The 15,516-nt window shown below is 44.6% G+C and overlaps 1 protein-coding gene across 1 annotated transcript in view; it reads right to left on the bottom strand.

Moving 5' to 3' along the window:
* The window catches only part of CCN6 (cellular communication network factor 6), a 72,479-nt gene that overhangs the window by 44,380 nt on the left and 12,583 nt on the right, over positions 1–15,516 (bottom strand). Inside the window, exons 2-3 of the mRNA XM_077281686.1 lie at positions 7,199–7,441; positions 3,701–3,894 (exon numbers count right to left, since the gene is read on the bottom strand). Coding sequence (XP_077137801.1) covers positions 3,701–3,894; positions 7,199–7,441 — 437 coding nt within the window. The remainder of the gene's footprint in view (positions 1–3,700; positions 3,895–7,198; positions 7,442–15,516) is intronic.

Raw genomic sequence — 15,516 nt, 5'->3', positions numbered from 1 at the left:
CGTTTTTTTTTCCCATGAAAAAATCAACTAGAAAATCCACTAATAGTAGAATTAACTAGGGTTAGGGTTAGGGGTAGCTTTTTATTAGAAGAATGTCCTGGTCACCGTAACCCTAACCCTACCCCTAACCCCTAAACGTAACTGAAATACGTGGCACTGAAATACGTGGCACTGAAGTACGTGGCACTGAAATACGTGGTACGTGGCACTGAAATACGTGGCACTGAAATACGTGGCACTGAAATACGTGGTACATGGCACTGAAATACATGGCACTGAAATACGTGGTACGTGGCACTGAAATACGTGGTACGTGGCACTGAAATACGTGGTACGTGGCACTGAAATACGTGGCACTGAAATACGTGGCACTGAAATACGTGGTACGTGGCACTGAAATACGTGGCACTGAAATACGTGGTACGTGGCACTGAAATACGTGGCACTGAAATACGTGGTACGTGGCACTGAAATACGTGGTACGTGGCACTGAAATTAGTGGTACGTGGCACTGAAATACGTGGCACTGAAATACGTGGTACGTGGCACTGAAATACGTGGCACTGAAATACGTGGTACGTGGCACTGAAATACGTGGCACTGAAATAAGTGGTACGTGGCACTGAAATACGTGGCACTGAAATACGTGGTACGTGGCACTGAAATACGTGGCACTGAAATACGTGGTACGTGGCACTGAAATACGTGGTACGTGGCACTGAAATACGTGGTACGTGGCACTGAAATACGTGGCACTGAAATACGTGGTACGTGGCACTGAAATACGTGGTACGTGGCACTGAAATACGTGGCACTGAAATACGTGGTACGTGGCACTGAAATACGTGGTACGTGGCACTGAAATACGTGGTACGTGGCACTGAAATACGTGGCACTGAAATACGTGGTACGTGGCACTGAAATACATGGCACTGAAATACGTGGTACGTGGCACTTAAATACGTGGCACTTAAATACGTGGCACTATGACTGTCAGAAAATGTTCATTAAACGGTTAGGGGTGAGGTTAGGGGTAGAATTAGGGTTAGGGTTTGGATCCCTTTTATCACCTTGATGGTGGTGGGTGGCTTTTCAGTCTGTTTTCTGGGTTTTTTCTATAAAAACGCATGCGTTTTTAACGCAAACAAATGCATGTGCTTAAAAACGCATGCGTTTACATAGACAGCAATGCATTTTTTGCCGTGAAAAAACGCATGCGTTTTTTCGCGGCAAAAAAAATGCGCAAAAAAATACTACAGGTTGCATTTTTTAAAATGAACGCATGCAGAAAAAAAACGCATGCGTTTGAAAACGCGACCAAACGCAAACAAAATAAACGCATGCGTTTTCAATGTTAAATATAGGGGGAAAAAACGCATGCGTTTTTTGTGCAAAAAACGCTGCAGACAAAAACGCAAGTGTGAAACCAGCCTAACACCGCTGCGTATTTCTCGCAAGTCACACTGCTGGTCTGTGTGGAATCCGTATTTTTCTCGCCCCCATAGACTTTCATTGGCGATTTTTTTGTGCAATACGGTGACAAACGCAGCATGCTGCGATTTTCTACGGCCGTACAAGACAGTATATTACGGATGCGTAATATACGGCAGATAGGAGCTGGGTCATAGAGATTAATTGGGCCGTGTGTAATGCGTATTTTACGGACGTAGTTTATGCGCTCATACGTCCGTAAAACTCGCTAGTGTGAGGCCGGCCTTAATGTGGAAATGAAAACCATTCCATCAATTTAATACAACATTAGCAGCTACGCTGCCTATTATGAGGTTCTACAGCAGCTGAGGTGTATTGTTAGGTTTCTGCTGCAGCTGAGGTGTGTAATATGAAGTTCTGCAGCAGCTGAGGTGTGTTATGATGTTCTGCAGCAGCTGAGCTGTGCATTCTGAGGTTTGCAGCAGCTGAGCTACCGGCCTAGGTAGATGGCTTAGGAGGGTTGATTCTACCGACAGATTACCTTTAACCCCTTCCTGACATGTGCCATATACACTCACCGGCCACTTTATTAGGTACACCATGCTAGTAACGGGTTGGACCCCCTTTTGCCTTCAGAACTGCCTCAATTCTTCGTGGCATAGATTCAACAAGGTGCTGGAAGCATTCCTCAGAGATTTTGGTCCATATTGACATGATGGCATCACACAGTTGCCGCAGATTTGTCGGCTGCACATCCCAAAGATGCTCCATACAAGGCAGGATGGATCCATGCTTTCATGTTGTTTACGCCAAATTCTGACCCTACCATCCGAATGTCGCAGCAGAAATCGAGACTCATCAGACCAAGCAACGTTTTTCCAATCTTCTACTGTCCAATTTCGATGAGCTTGTACAAATTGTAGCCTCCGTTTCCTGTTCTTAGCTGAAAGGAGTGGTACCCGGTGTGGTCTTCTGCTGCTGTAGCCCATCTGCCTCAAAGTTCGACGCACTGTGCGTTCAGAGATGCTCTTAGGCCTACCTTGGTTGTAACGGGTGGCGATTTGAGTCACTGTTGCCTTTCTATCAGCTCGAACCAGTCTGCCCATTCTCCTCTGACCTCTGGCATCAACAAGGCATTTCCGCCCACAGAACTGCCGCTCACTGGATTTTTTTTCTTTTTCGGACCATTCTCTGTAAACCCTAGAGATGGTTGTGTGTGAAAATCCCAGTAGATCAGCAGTTTCTGAAATACTCAGACCAGCCCTTCTGGCACCAACAACCATGCCACGTTCAAAGGCACTCAAATCACCTTTCTTCCCCATACTGATGCTCGGTTTGAACTGCAGGAGATTGTCTTGACCATGTCTACATGCCTAAATGCACTGAGTTGCCGCCATGTGATTGGCTGATTAGAAATTAAGTGTTAACAAGAAGTTGGACAGGTGTACCTAATAAAGTGGCCAGTGAGTGTATATACTGCGGCGCATTTCCGCAAACCCGCCGTATGTATATGGTGCTGTGATCACGTTGGCTCATGCTGAGCGTCACCATGATCAAATACGGGTATCAGTGCTATATGAGAGCTGACACCCTGCAGCAACTCCCACAATCGGTGCTATCGCGAATCACAGGCGTTTAATTTAGCATCTAAATTTTCCAAGTTTTCGCTAAATTTCAGATATTTTCACAAATAAATGTAAGTCATATCCAACAAATGTTACCACTATCATGAAGTACTGTACAATATGTCACAACAAAACATTCTCAGAATCACCTGGATCCATTGAAGTGTTCCAGAGTTATTACCTCATAAATTGACAGTGGTCAGAAATGTAAAATTTGGCTTGGTCAGGAAGGTGAAATCAGACTTCGGGGTGAAGGGGTTAACCTCTTCACAACATTCAACGTAAATTTATGTCATGGTCTGGAAGGGGTTTCTTCAGAACTTGGTCTCACCACCGGCACTAGGGAATCCTCACGTTGCATGCTGCATGCAATGTGAGGATTCACAAATCTGCTGTCACAGAGTTACTGCAGACTTTTTGTTTAAGGAACTACAAAAGCAAAAACTGGCAAAGGACCTGGGACTATAGAAAATATGATTGTGTCACAACTGCTGATCCCAGTACACTAAGTGATATATCAATGGAATCAGGGTCAGGAATCTTTTCCTACATTATGCTGCTTCCAGATGAGGTAGCAAAATCCTGGTGGCAAATTCCCTTTAAGTACTGTGTAAAAATAAGTGACAGTGACCACACTGGATTACCTTTACATTACTTAGCAGAGTTGCATTACATGGCCTTAGGAAGCAGAGTCGTCTGTCCTTTCTCATTTCACATTTGCTGTTCTCATTGGTAACCCGTATAGATATTCCCATTCCACACGTCTTAGAACATGGACTCCAACCAGTTGCCTGTACAAGACATTTTCTTTTCCAAACAAGGGGTAAAATCCTTGACACTGAAATACAGTGCAACATGGTTATTACAGACACCAATGCATTGTGATGACGTACAGAATTTCTAGACTTTCCTCGCGGTGCAGTGGTTAATAAGAGGTTATATTATCAAATGGTTGCACTAAAATGCCAAGCAGCATGAATGGTTTATTTGCGCATGCAAACTCCAGCGCATCAACATATATGATTAGCAGTAATTATACAATTAATAGCATCTCAAATACCTTCTCATTGTGGAGGACAAGATTAATGTTTCTGCAAAAGTGCTCTTGTAAGTTAACACAATATTTAAAGCAGGGATGGGCGGCAAACTGATACAATTCCATGATACAATGTTGCACAAGTAATCGTATCATGATCACTGTACATAAAAATGAGAAAATAATGAATATCACTATTCAAAAAAGTTTTCTATCTCTGAGCTCTGAGAGTGGAGGCGCTCTGGATTCCAGGCAGTAGTGCATGCTTACTCAAGCCATCATGGCAAATAAATTGCTGACATTTTTTAAAGTCCTTATTTTTAGCGTTTTTTTTAAGATTTTGGTCTTTAAGCTCTTTTGTGATCCATTGATGACTTTTACCTTAAATAAATAATAATAATAATCTTTATTTTTATATAGCGCTAACATATTCTGCAGAGCTTTACAGTTTTGCAAACATTCTCATCACTGTCCCCGATGGGGCTCACAATCTAGAATCCCTATCAGTATGTCTTTGGAACCTTACCTTACATTCTACCAGTTTATTCCCAAAATGTATCCCCAAGAACTAGATTGCACCAAATTCCTTGGGACAGCAAAGTAACAAACTCCCAATGCAAATCCTTGTTAATGATGACATGTGTATATTATCCATAAAAAAATGTGAATGAGGCTAAAAAGCCCCCATGCACAACAGATTGTCATCTGCTGATTTAGGAGGGATCAGTAACCATCTCATGTGATTAGGGGCTTGTCAACTGAGGTTGTGGGAGAAAAACATTAGGTTGATTAAACTCAAACACTGATCATTTGGGTTACTCCACTCTCCCTATAGAGAATTTCTGAAAAATTGTCCAAGGAAATCCGGAGAGACAGTTATTTTCCAAAAGTAGAGTTTGGCCAACAGCTACTGTATGTAAAGTGGACTCCTGACATAAACAGCAATATGCAAATATATCTAATACATATCATATAGCAATATAAAGTGCTAGTCTGAAAACCTTTCATTTAAAAGCTAAATTTAGTAAAAAGACAATACCTACTCAATAGTATAATCAAACTGATGCAGAACTGATTCAAGAAATGGCTTGATGTTTTTTGGCCAAATCTATTGTGTACCTGAAAGGAAGACATGGGTGTAAAGCTGTCAGAGCAGGAAGCGGGTTAAAAGCCAAATATATCTGCAATACACAAAAGCATGTTATATTATTGCATATGTAACAGAGTATTTGGCCATGCCAACAGCATATAAAGCGAAAGCAGTCATATGACAATGCTGACAAAATACTTTGAGTGATAAAATATACATAAACGTAAAGGGTGAATCTGAGAGTGATGTTTCATACGCTACTCAATCTAAAGTGCATTTTGATAAGATGCGCCAAACTTATTCTGAGACAATGGGGCATATTTATCAATCCTGTATAATCCTTATACAATGCACACTTAGACTTGGCGGCATTAGAATGTGCCAAATTTATCTAGCTTGGAAAATTGGGGACACCCTTAAATTTTCTAGTCTAGGTTTACATCACTAATTCGTTGACTTGAAAATTTGGAGCACAAAGTTTTACATAAACCATGCCCCCTTTGGAGAGGCCACACCTCCTTGTCAGACAAAGCACAAAAAGTATCTAAAACATAAGATAAATATGGTGCAAGCCATGAAAGATAGTTTTTGGGACAAATTGCTCTTATGCATTTAGCTTGATATGACCTCTCTTTTCCATGCTACGATTTGTTTCTCATGCCAAATACAACTGAGAAAAAAATATGCAGATCTGAACTGCCTCATTGAATAACATTATTTATTAGTGTAATCTGATTTTTTTTTATCAGATTGCACTAGTCCAACTTATATGCAAGAGTGAACAAACCCTTAGTGTAAGCATGGTCACATAGGCCAGAAGAGGATTGGAGCAATGCTGGAAGCTGGGGAAGTTGGTGACCGTTTAGTATTTTAATACACTATATTACATACATATGGTAATTAGGAATGATTAGGGAAACAAAATGGCTGGGACATCTTTTTTACAGAGAATCTGCAGCCTAGTAAATAGTGTCCTCTTTATAATATCCATTTGTAACCAGTGCCAGATGTGGTGCCAAGTAACATTGACTCCGGGGGACCACTGTTCAGCCACATGCAAGTGTTCCGTGACCCTCATTCACAAATTTACCTATGTTTTTATATAATAATACACTGGATAATTTGTTATATGAATGATGATGTACATAGAGAATCAAGCATACTGTGTCAACTATTGCTCATATAGTGGGTGGGAGACCCACGTTTGTGCAGGAGCCCACAGGAGAAATCACCTGTTCTCCTGTGAGCCAGTCCAAGCAAGTGTGTAATTCATGTAGAAATTTGCTGTATTTTGCCTAAACTCACATCTAGTTGCAACATGCTGTGTTTTCCTAGATTGGAAAATAGTGAATCTCGAAACTTGTGATACATTTTGCCAATGCATTTTTGTGCCCAGCGGATGTCAAACTGGATAGGTACATAAATGCTAGAGATTAGTGAATCAATTCAATGTAAATCAAATTCATGTTGAATTTGTGGAAACTCACTGGATCCAGCAAAATCTGAATAATTTGCAATTCGATTCTTGCCAATTGCCAAAAATGCCTACCATTATTTTTACACAATACAGAAGATTTCATCAGCAAAAAAGGCCTCACATGACCTCGGGCGAGACCAGGTGGGCATCACAATACTTCCTTACAACTACCACATCACATTTTATAGCACAAGGTATTATAGCCTGTATAAAAGCCAAGGCAAGGAATGCAGCAAAGCAACCATTTTAGGATGAATCTGATTATTGAGGGGATGTCACAGCTCACAGTTTACCAATTGAAACAAAAAGAGAAAAAGGGTATAAACTGTGAATAACTCATGCGATAGTGTTTAAAAAGAATTCAGTACATCCGAGGAGACCTCAGAGTGTTATAAACATATTTCAAGGTGATTGGAGTACCTGCAAATTGGAAAAATGTGCCAAAGCTGACAAATTTGAACTCCAAAAGACTGCAGCTAGATAGATGATAAAAATTGATAGATAATAGCGATACATAGCATAAGATAGATTACTCGTACCTGGTATGAATGTGTAGTCTGTCATATCTGGGTTCTTCTCCAATGCACAATTTGTTAGATCAGACTTTTTTTTCACGAGTCCTGTGGCTTCTGTACAGCGGCTATCAGATTGTTTGGAATTAGGTATAGGGGTGCATCCGATGGTGTCACTTATGCACAGACATGTGTAAAAAGGACTGGGCTGGAAGGACTGGCCATTTTGATAAAGCACCCCATTGAGTTCACATCCAACAGCAAATATATCTAAACGTTTAAGAAAAATTTATGAATAATAACTTGTATTTGGTAGAAACCTACAATAACATATACTGGTGACATCAATTAAAAGTGCCCCTTCTTTATCTAAAGAAGCTAGCTATCTAACACTACCCTATTAAAGTGTTTCAGGTGACATAAAGACTTGTATGTGAACAGTTAAGAAAGACTTCCTTCACGCAACATTGTGTAATGAATTCAGAAATGAGCTGAAGTTGGCAAGCCATTTGGCAGTTCTACACTTGAACAATGCCAAAATTGGCAGCTACGGAAAGTTGTAACTAATAAGTCAATTAATGGTTTAACAAGTGGATTGAAAAAAATGTACCGTATATGGCATTTGATCAACCACGATGAAAATAAGTTCAATCTCAGGTGTTAGTACCATCCAACAGATCTCCACCAGTCATGTTCATAAAACTGTTTCTGTGAAAGATGTAAAATAAACCCCTTAAAGGACTTTTCCCATGAACAAAGTACATTTTGATTAATAATAGATCTTGGAATCAGGGCCGTATTTAGAGTTTCTGCTGCCCTAGGCACTTTTAGTGCTGCCTCCCCCTTTGGTGAGTATGACATCGGCAGTGACTTTGGCAAGAATCGCTGATGTGAAAGTCGCATTTTGCAGTAGATCCGTCAGTTTTTCTGCATCTGCCGCGTAACGGATCACTTACGCCAACACTGCGTTCAGCCTCATTCATTCCCTATGGGATTTGCGGCACTTGCAATGATCTGTCAAATGCGGTACCATACCTCCCAACTTTTGAAGAAGGGAAGGAGGTATAAAGTTTGCAGCGCGCATAGTGCGCCGTGGCAAATTTTAGGCCACGCCTCTGACCACACCCATTTCACAACTAGTCACACCCATATCCACGTCCCAACCATAGCCATTTAGCACTGCTGATCACACTGTTTTATATACAATAATTATAAACAAAAAAAATATGGCCACAGTGCTCCATACTGTATAATGGCCACACATGATGCTCAATACTGTATAATGGCCACACATGATGCTCCATACTGTATAATGGCCCCACATGATGCTCAATACTGTATAATGGCCACACATGATGCTCAATACTGTATAATGGCCACACATGATGCTCCATAGTGTATAATGGCCACACATGATGCTCCATAATGTATAATGGCCACACATGATGCTCCATACTGTATAATGGCCACACATGATGCTCCATACTGTATAATGGCCACACACAGTTCTCCATACCGTATAATTGTGACGGGGTGTACGACAGAGCAAGAAGGGACAACAGGCCAAGGGATGATTCAACGAGATTTATTAAAGCAGGGAGCATACAACATCAAATATCCATAATGTCCTTCAAGTCCACGAGAAGTCCAAGTAAAGAAACAGATCTGGAGGTGCTTTCCAGTAATCCCGCACCCGATAAACGAAACAATAGTCCTTCCACGAGTCCAACAGATCCACCACAATCACACGGATACCGATTGCTTCCTCAGACAGCTTCGGTTCCTTCTTTTCCAGTATCCAACACACAACTGGCTAGATCACACATGGGTCTCTTGTCTGTGCTCCTGGGATCCGCCCATGAAGGGGGGTAGGGGTCACACCTTCTATTCAATGGCTGGGTCCACCAGAAGATTCCAGACTGGTAGGCTCCGCTTAGTCTATATAGTATGTACATTTGGCTAGCCACCTGCTGTGAGGAAGAATGGCTATTCCTCCACTAGTGGTGTTGACAAAGCTTAATTACATTATAGCTTAGGGCTGCAAGTATTGGGGGAAGGAGACATATTGTTACAGGTGAACTCCCAGCACAAGAAAATACATAAATTACAGCTAATAGAAACCAGAGAACAGTTACATACATCAAATGGCATATTATTCAAATACAGGACAGGGCAAAAGTACATATCATGACAATCCCTTCCCCTCCCAATTTGTGTAAGTACTAGGGACCTCTACAGGTCGCCGGTTAAGTACACACAGGCAGAGCGTAACTTACATGTGGCTTCATGCAGCCACGAATTGGCATCGTAGCTCTCCCACTTCATTGCCCAGGAGAACATCTGCAGGCAGACCACCCATCACCCCAACCACACATCACCTGACCCCAAAACCAAAGTTCAGATCCACAGTGGCTGTGGGAATAGTCCTCCATTGTCCACCAGCCAGTTCAATGACAATCCCAGGTCCTCTATGGATTGCCTCAGGCCGAACCACTCGGGGATCAGCCAGTGTGAGGAAAGCCCCTGAGTCACAAAATCCAATAAGTCTCTGTCCATCCAGCACGACCTCCTGCAAGTGCTTACCTCGATGAGCAGAAGTCGTCATAGCTGCGGGTCACACACCATAAACTCCTAGTGGTGCAACATGGGTGGGTGAGGCACTAGGCCAGTCCTCACGTAGGGGTGACACGTCTTCCTCCATGGCACTTGGCTGTACGTAATTAATAATACGACTGGGTACAGGATCAATCCTCATTTGAACAGCTGGGCAGGAGGCTTGCAGATGCCCCGGCTGCCCACATCGATAGCATCTGTGCTGGGTCTCACTCCATCCAAGGTGTCCTCTTGGGCGAGGGGTAAGGGAACCTGGAGGCCGGCTCCCACCTGAAGGTGCTGTAGTGGTTTGAAGACGACTCCTCCATGGGCTGGCTGGGCATGAGGCCTGCAGATGCCCCGGATGCCCACAACCATAACACCTGCGCTCTGCTACTTCCTCTCTGCCGCATTGAACGCTTCATATGACATTCTCTTTCCCTGAGGAAGCCGCCACTCTGGCGGCGATACGCGTGGGAGCCTACCCCACACTTTGCTTCCCTAGTGGACTACACATCTCTTTTTTGGCTTTGGACTGTGGGTATGACGGGGGTGCTCTTTGTGCATTGGATTGAGGTTGTGGGCTCTCATTGGGTTAGTTCCCCCTCTCCTTCCCCCATTCGCAGGTCCCAGTGTACCATCATTGAGACATTCATATATTTATATATGCTTCATTTTTTTTTTCATATGTTGAATTGTCTCATCTATCAGTATTAGTACGCTTTTATAAATATAAGCCATATATTTAAGCTTTGACAATTTTGTCATTTTCTGCACATTTATTATGCACCTTATCAGGGGTTTGTATGGTATTGCAATATCGATTTGTGTGCCGTTTCTCATTTGTGTAGTCAGGGCATCGTAGTCATCTTATTGTGGGAAGTTCATGTTTTGTGGGTTGTCATCTTCCCCACCTTGGGATATGACATGTATACATATATTTGGGCAGTGTTCTTGCATATTTGTATTTTTAAGTGTTTTTAGTCATTATGTCGTGTTTTTTGTGTGCACGTGTGTGTATTTTGTAGGTTTTTTGTCAATATAATAAATATCTTTATTTTATACCATTTCTGAGGTGTTCCTATTCATGTGGGCATGATCTTCTTCTTCTTTTTTTGTTTATGCTCAGTCACAAGCCCACAGTGAACCCTCTGTTTTTTGCGGTGCCCTCCATTTCTTCTATCTTCTCTGCTACTTCCTCTCCTCATCGTATTCCAGAAAAAGCAGCAGAAGCAACTGGAGGCACATTTACACGGGTATCAGCATGAGGTGGTGGCTTAGAGGAACGGGGAACAATGGGGACAGAAGAACTGGGGGCCACTGGTGTTGTGGAGCTGTTAGGCCTCTCTCGATCCTCTAACAGAACCCTCCACTGAGGCTTGATGGTGAGAGCCTCATCAGCGAGAGATGCAGCTTCTTCCACTGTCGCTGGTCTCCTCTCACGCACCCATTCCCTGATCTCAACGGGGCACTGGGCAAAGAATTGTTCTTTTAGGATAACCTGGAGAAAGGTGTTCCAGGTTAAGGCCTCCTCTGCCTCCAGCCAGCGATGACATATTTGTTTGAGTCTATGAGCATATATCTTAAAAGACACTTCCCCATCACAGGCTAAAGTACGGAACTGAGTCCTGTAAATGTCTGGCATCACAGCATAATGTTCTAGAATAGTCTGTTTAATCTCCGCATACTCACAGTTCCCCCGAGGGTCCATAGCTTTATAGGCTTCGGCAGCTCCACCCTCTAAGAGCCCCACAAGATGTCGGACTCGCTCCCTTTCCGGGACTTCCATTAATCGACACTGATGCTCAAAGTCCTGGAAGAAGCCCTCAATGTCGCCTGCAGCCTCATTAAACGGCTTGAAGTCTTTGCGGGACACTCTGGGGAGTTCCCTCATGTTGGGTGCTGAGGTTACCGTCTGTCTGGAGCTTCTAGCTGCTTCCAAAGCGATCTGCCTCTCCAGCAATGCCATCTCCTGAGCTCTGTGAATGGCCTCCCTCTCCCTCTCCTCGGCTCTGTGAATGGCCTCCCTCTCCTCGGCTCTGTGAATGGCCTCCCTCTCCTCGGCTCTGTGAATGGCCTCCCTCTCCTGAGCTCTGTGAATGGCCTCCCTCTTATCGTCTATGGTGGCCTCTTCTCCCAGCAATGCCAACTCCTCCTCGTACCACACAACCCACTGACTTTTTTGTGTATTTACCTCTGGCTGCAGTCTTTCCTCCATTTGCTGTGAGGACCCTTCCTCAGCGTGATCTTGCAGGCGAACTCCTTCCAAAGCCTCAATTAGCTGCTCCTTGGAGAGTCCTTTAAAACGGACTCCTACTTCACGGGCCTTTGATTGTAGGCTCCCCAAAGTCCAGTTCTTGTACTCTGCGGTGCTGGTTCCCGATGTTGGGCCATTGTACTCCATTCCTTCTGCTCTGATCCTGCTGCTTGCCACCAGTTTGTGACGGGGTGTACGACAGAGCAAGAAGGGACAACAGGCCAAGGGATGATTCAACGAGATTTATTAAAGCAGGGAGCATACAACATCAAATATCCATAATGTCCTTCAAGTCCACGAGAAGTACAAGTAAAGAAACAGATCTGGAGGTGCTTTCCAGTAATCCCGCACCCGATAAACGAAACAATAGTCCTTCCACGAGTCCAACAGATCCACCACAATCACACGGATACCGATTGCTTCCTCAGACAGCTTCGGTTCCTTCTCTTCCAGTATCCAACACACAACTGGCTAGATCACACATGGGTCTCTTGTCTGTGCTCCTGGGATCCGCCCATGAAGGGGGGTAGGGGTCACACCTTCTATTCAATGGCTGGGTCCACCAGAAGATTCCAGACTGGTAGGCTCCGCTTAGTCTATATAGTATGTACATTTGACTAGCCACCTGCTGTGAGGAAGAATGGCTATTCCTCCACTAGTGGTGTTGACAATGCTTAATTACATTTTAGCTTAGGGCTGCAAGTATTGGGGGAAGGATACATATTGTTACAGGTGAACTCCCAGCACAAGAAAATACATAAATTACAGCTAATAGAAACCAGAGAACAGTTACATACATCAAATGGCATATTATTCAAATACAGGACAGGGCAAAAGTACATATCATGACAATCATGATCCCACATGATGCTCCATACTGTATAATGGCCACACACAGTTCTCCATACTGTATAATGATCCCACATGATGCTCAATACTGTATAATGGCCACACATGATGCTCCATAGTGTATAATGGCCACACATGATGCTCCATAATGTATAATGGCCACACATGATGCTCCATACTGTATAATGGCCACACATGATGCTCCATACTGTATAATGGCCACACACAGTTCTCCATACTGTATAATGATCCCACATGATGCTCCATACTGTATAATGGCCAAACACAGTTCTCCATACTGTATAATGATCCCACATGATGCTCAATACTGTATAATGGCCAAACATGTTGCCCCATACTGTATAACGGCCACACATGATGCTCAATACTGTATAATGGCCACACAGTTCTCCATACTGTATAATGATCCCACATGATGCTTAATACTGTATAATGACCCCCCTCCTGTATGCATGGCTCATATTTTCCCCCCCCCTGAATGCATGGCTCATATTCTCCCTCCTGTATGCATGGCTCATATTCGCCCTCCTGTATGCATGGCTCATATTTCACCCCCCCCTGTATGCATGGCTTATATTTCCCCCCCTGTATGCATGGCTCATATCCCCCCCTCCGTATGCATGGCTCATATTCCCCCTCCTGTATGCATGGCTCGAATTCCCCCTCCTGTATGCATGGCTCATATTTCACCCCCCCCTGTATGCATGGCTCATATTCCCCCTCCTGTATGCATGGCTCATATTCCCTGTATGCAAGGCTCATATTCCCCCTCCTGTATGCATTGCTCATATTTCCCCCCCCCCGTATGCATGGCTCATATTCCCCCCTGTATGCATGGCTCATATTTCCCCCTCCTGTATGCATGGCTCATATTTCCCTCTCCTGTATGCATGGCTCATATTTCCCCCCCTGTATGGATGGCTCATATCCCCCCCTGTATGCATGGCTAATATTCCCCCCCGTATGCATGGCTCATATTCCCCCCCGTATGCATGGCTCATATTTCCCCCTCCTGTATGCATGGCTCATATTTCCCCCTCCTGTATGCATGGCTCATATTTCCCCCCCGTATGCATGGCTCATATCCCCCCCTGTATGCATGGCTCATATCCACCCTCCTGTATGCATGGCTCATATTTCCCCCTCCTGTGTGCATGGCTCATATTCCCCCTCCTGTATGCATGGCTCATATTCCCCCCCGTATGCATGGCTCATATTTCCCCCCCTGTATGCATGGCTCATCTCCCCCCTGTATGCATGGTTCATATTTCCCCCCTCTTATGCATGACTCATATTCCCTCCTCTGTATGCATGTCTCATATTCCCCCCCGTATGCATGGCTCATATTCCCCCCCCGTATGCATGGCTCATATTTCCCCCTCCTGTATGCATGGCTCATATTTCCCCCTCCTGTATGCATGGCTCATAACCCCTCCTGTATGCATGGCTCATATTTCCCCCTCCTGTATGCATGGCTCATATTTCCCCCCCCCTGTATGCATGGCTCATATCCCCCCTGTATGCATGGCTCATATCCCCCCTGTATGCATGGCTCATATCCCCCCTCCTGTATGCATGGCTCATATTTCCCCCTCCTGCATGCATGGCTCATATTTCCCCCTCCTGCATGCATGGCTCATATTCCCCCCCTGTATGCATGGCTCATATTCTCCCCCCTGTATGCATGGCTCATATTCCCCCCCGTATGCATGGCTCATATTCCCCCCCCCTGTATGCATGGCTCATATCCCCCCCTGTATGCATGGCTCATATTTCCCCCTCCTGTATGCATGGCTCATATTTCCCCCCCTGTATGCATGGCTCATATTCCCCCCCCCTGTATGCATGGCTCATATCCCCCCCTGTATGCATGGCTCATATTTCCCCCTCCTGTATGCATGGCTCATATTTCCCCCCTGTATGCATGGCTCATATTCCCCCTTGTATGCATGGCTCATATTCCCCTCCCCCTGCATGCATGGCTCATATTCCCCCCCCGTATGCATAGCTCATATTTCCCCTCCGTATGCATGGCTCATATTTCCCCCTCCTGTATGCATGGTTCATATTTCCCCCCCTGTGTGCATGGCTCATCTCTCCACCCCACCCCCCGCTCCCATCTTGAATGGCGCAGCTTACCGTCCTCCTTCATCCCCCTCTTCTGTCCCCCTGCCCCTCCATCTTTCATACTTACCTGTTCCTCACCACGCGGCCATGCCGACATCCCTCTGGCTCTGTCCCGACTCCCGGTGCAGTGCCTTCTTCCTGCGTGAGCGGTCATGTGATACCGCTCATTAAGGTCATGAATATGTGCATATTCATGACCTTAATGAGCGGTACCACGTGACCGCCCATTCAGGAGTGCTGCAGAAGCCGAGACCAGGCATCGCTGGAGCAGGGTGACTATTGTCTTCAAGGAGGGTGGGTGGGCAGCCGGGCGGGGGGGCGGGGTCGGTCAGGAGGTGACCCAGCTTTTATAAAAAAAAAAAAAAAACAACAAACTTTGCTCAGGTGCCGCCTCCTGCATTGTCCCCGCCCTAGGCACGTGCCCTCACGTGCCTAGTGGCAAATACGGCCCTGCTTGGAATAAAAATAAGTTCCACAATTGGATGTTTGTTTGTTTTTT

This window comes from Ranitomeya variabilis, chromosome 2 (genome assembly GCF_051348905.1).
Source record: "Ranitomeya variabilis isolate aRanVar5 chromosome 2, aRanVar5.hap1, whole genome shotgun sequence".
NCBI classification, from domain to species: Eukaryota; Metazoa; Chordata; class Amphibia; order Anura; family Dendrobatidae; genus Ranitomeya; species Ranitomeya variabilis.
The sequence above is the reverse complement of the archived record's forward strand: the minus strand, read 5'-3'. Positions and strand labels throughout refer to the sequence as shown.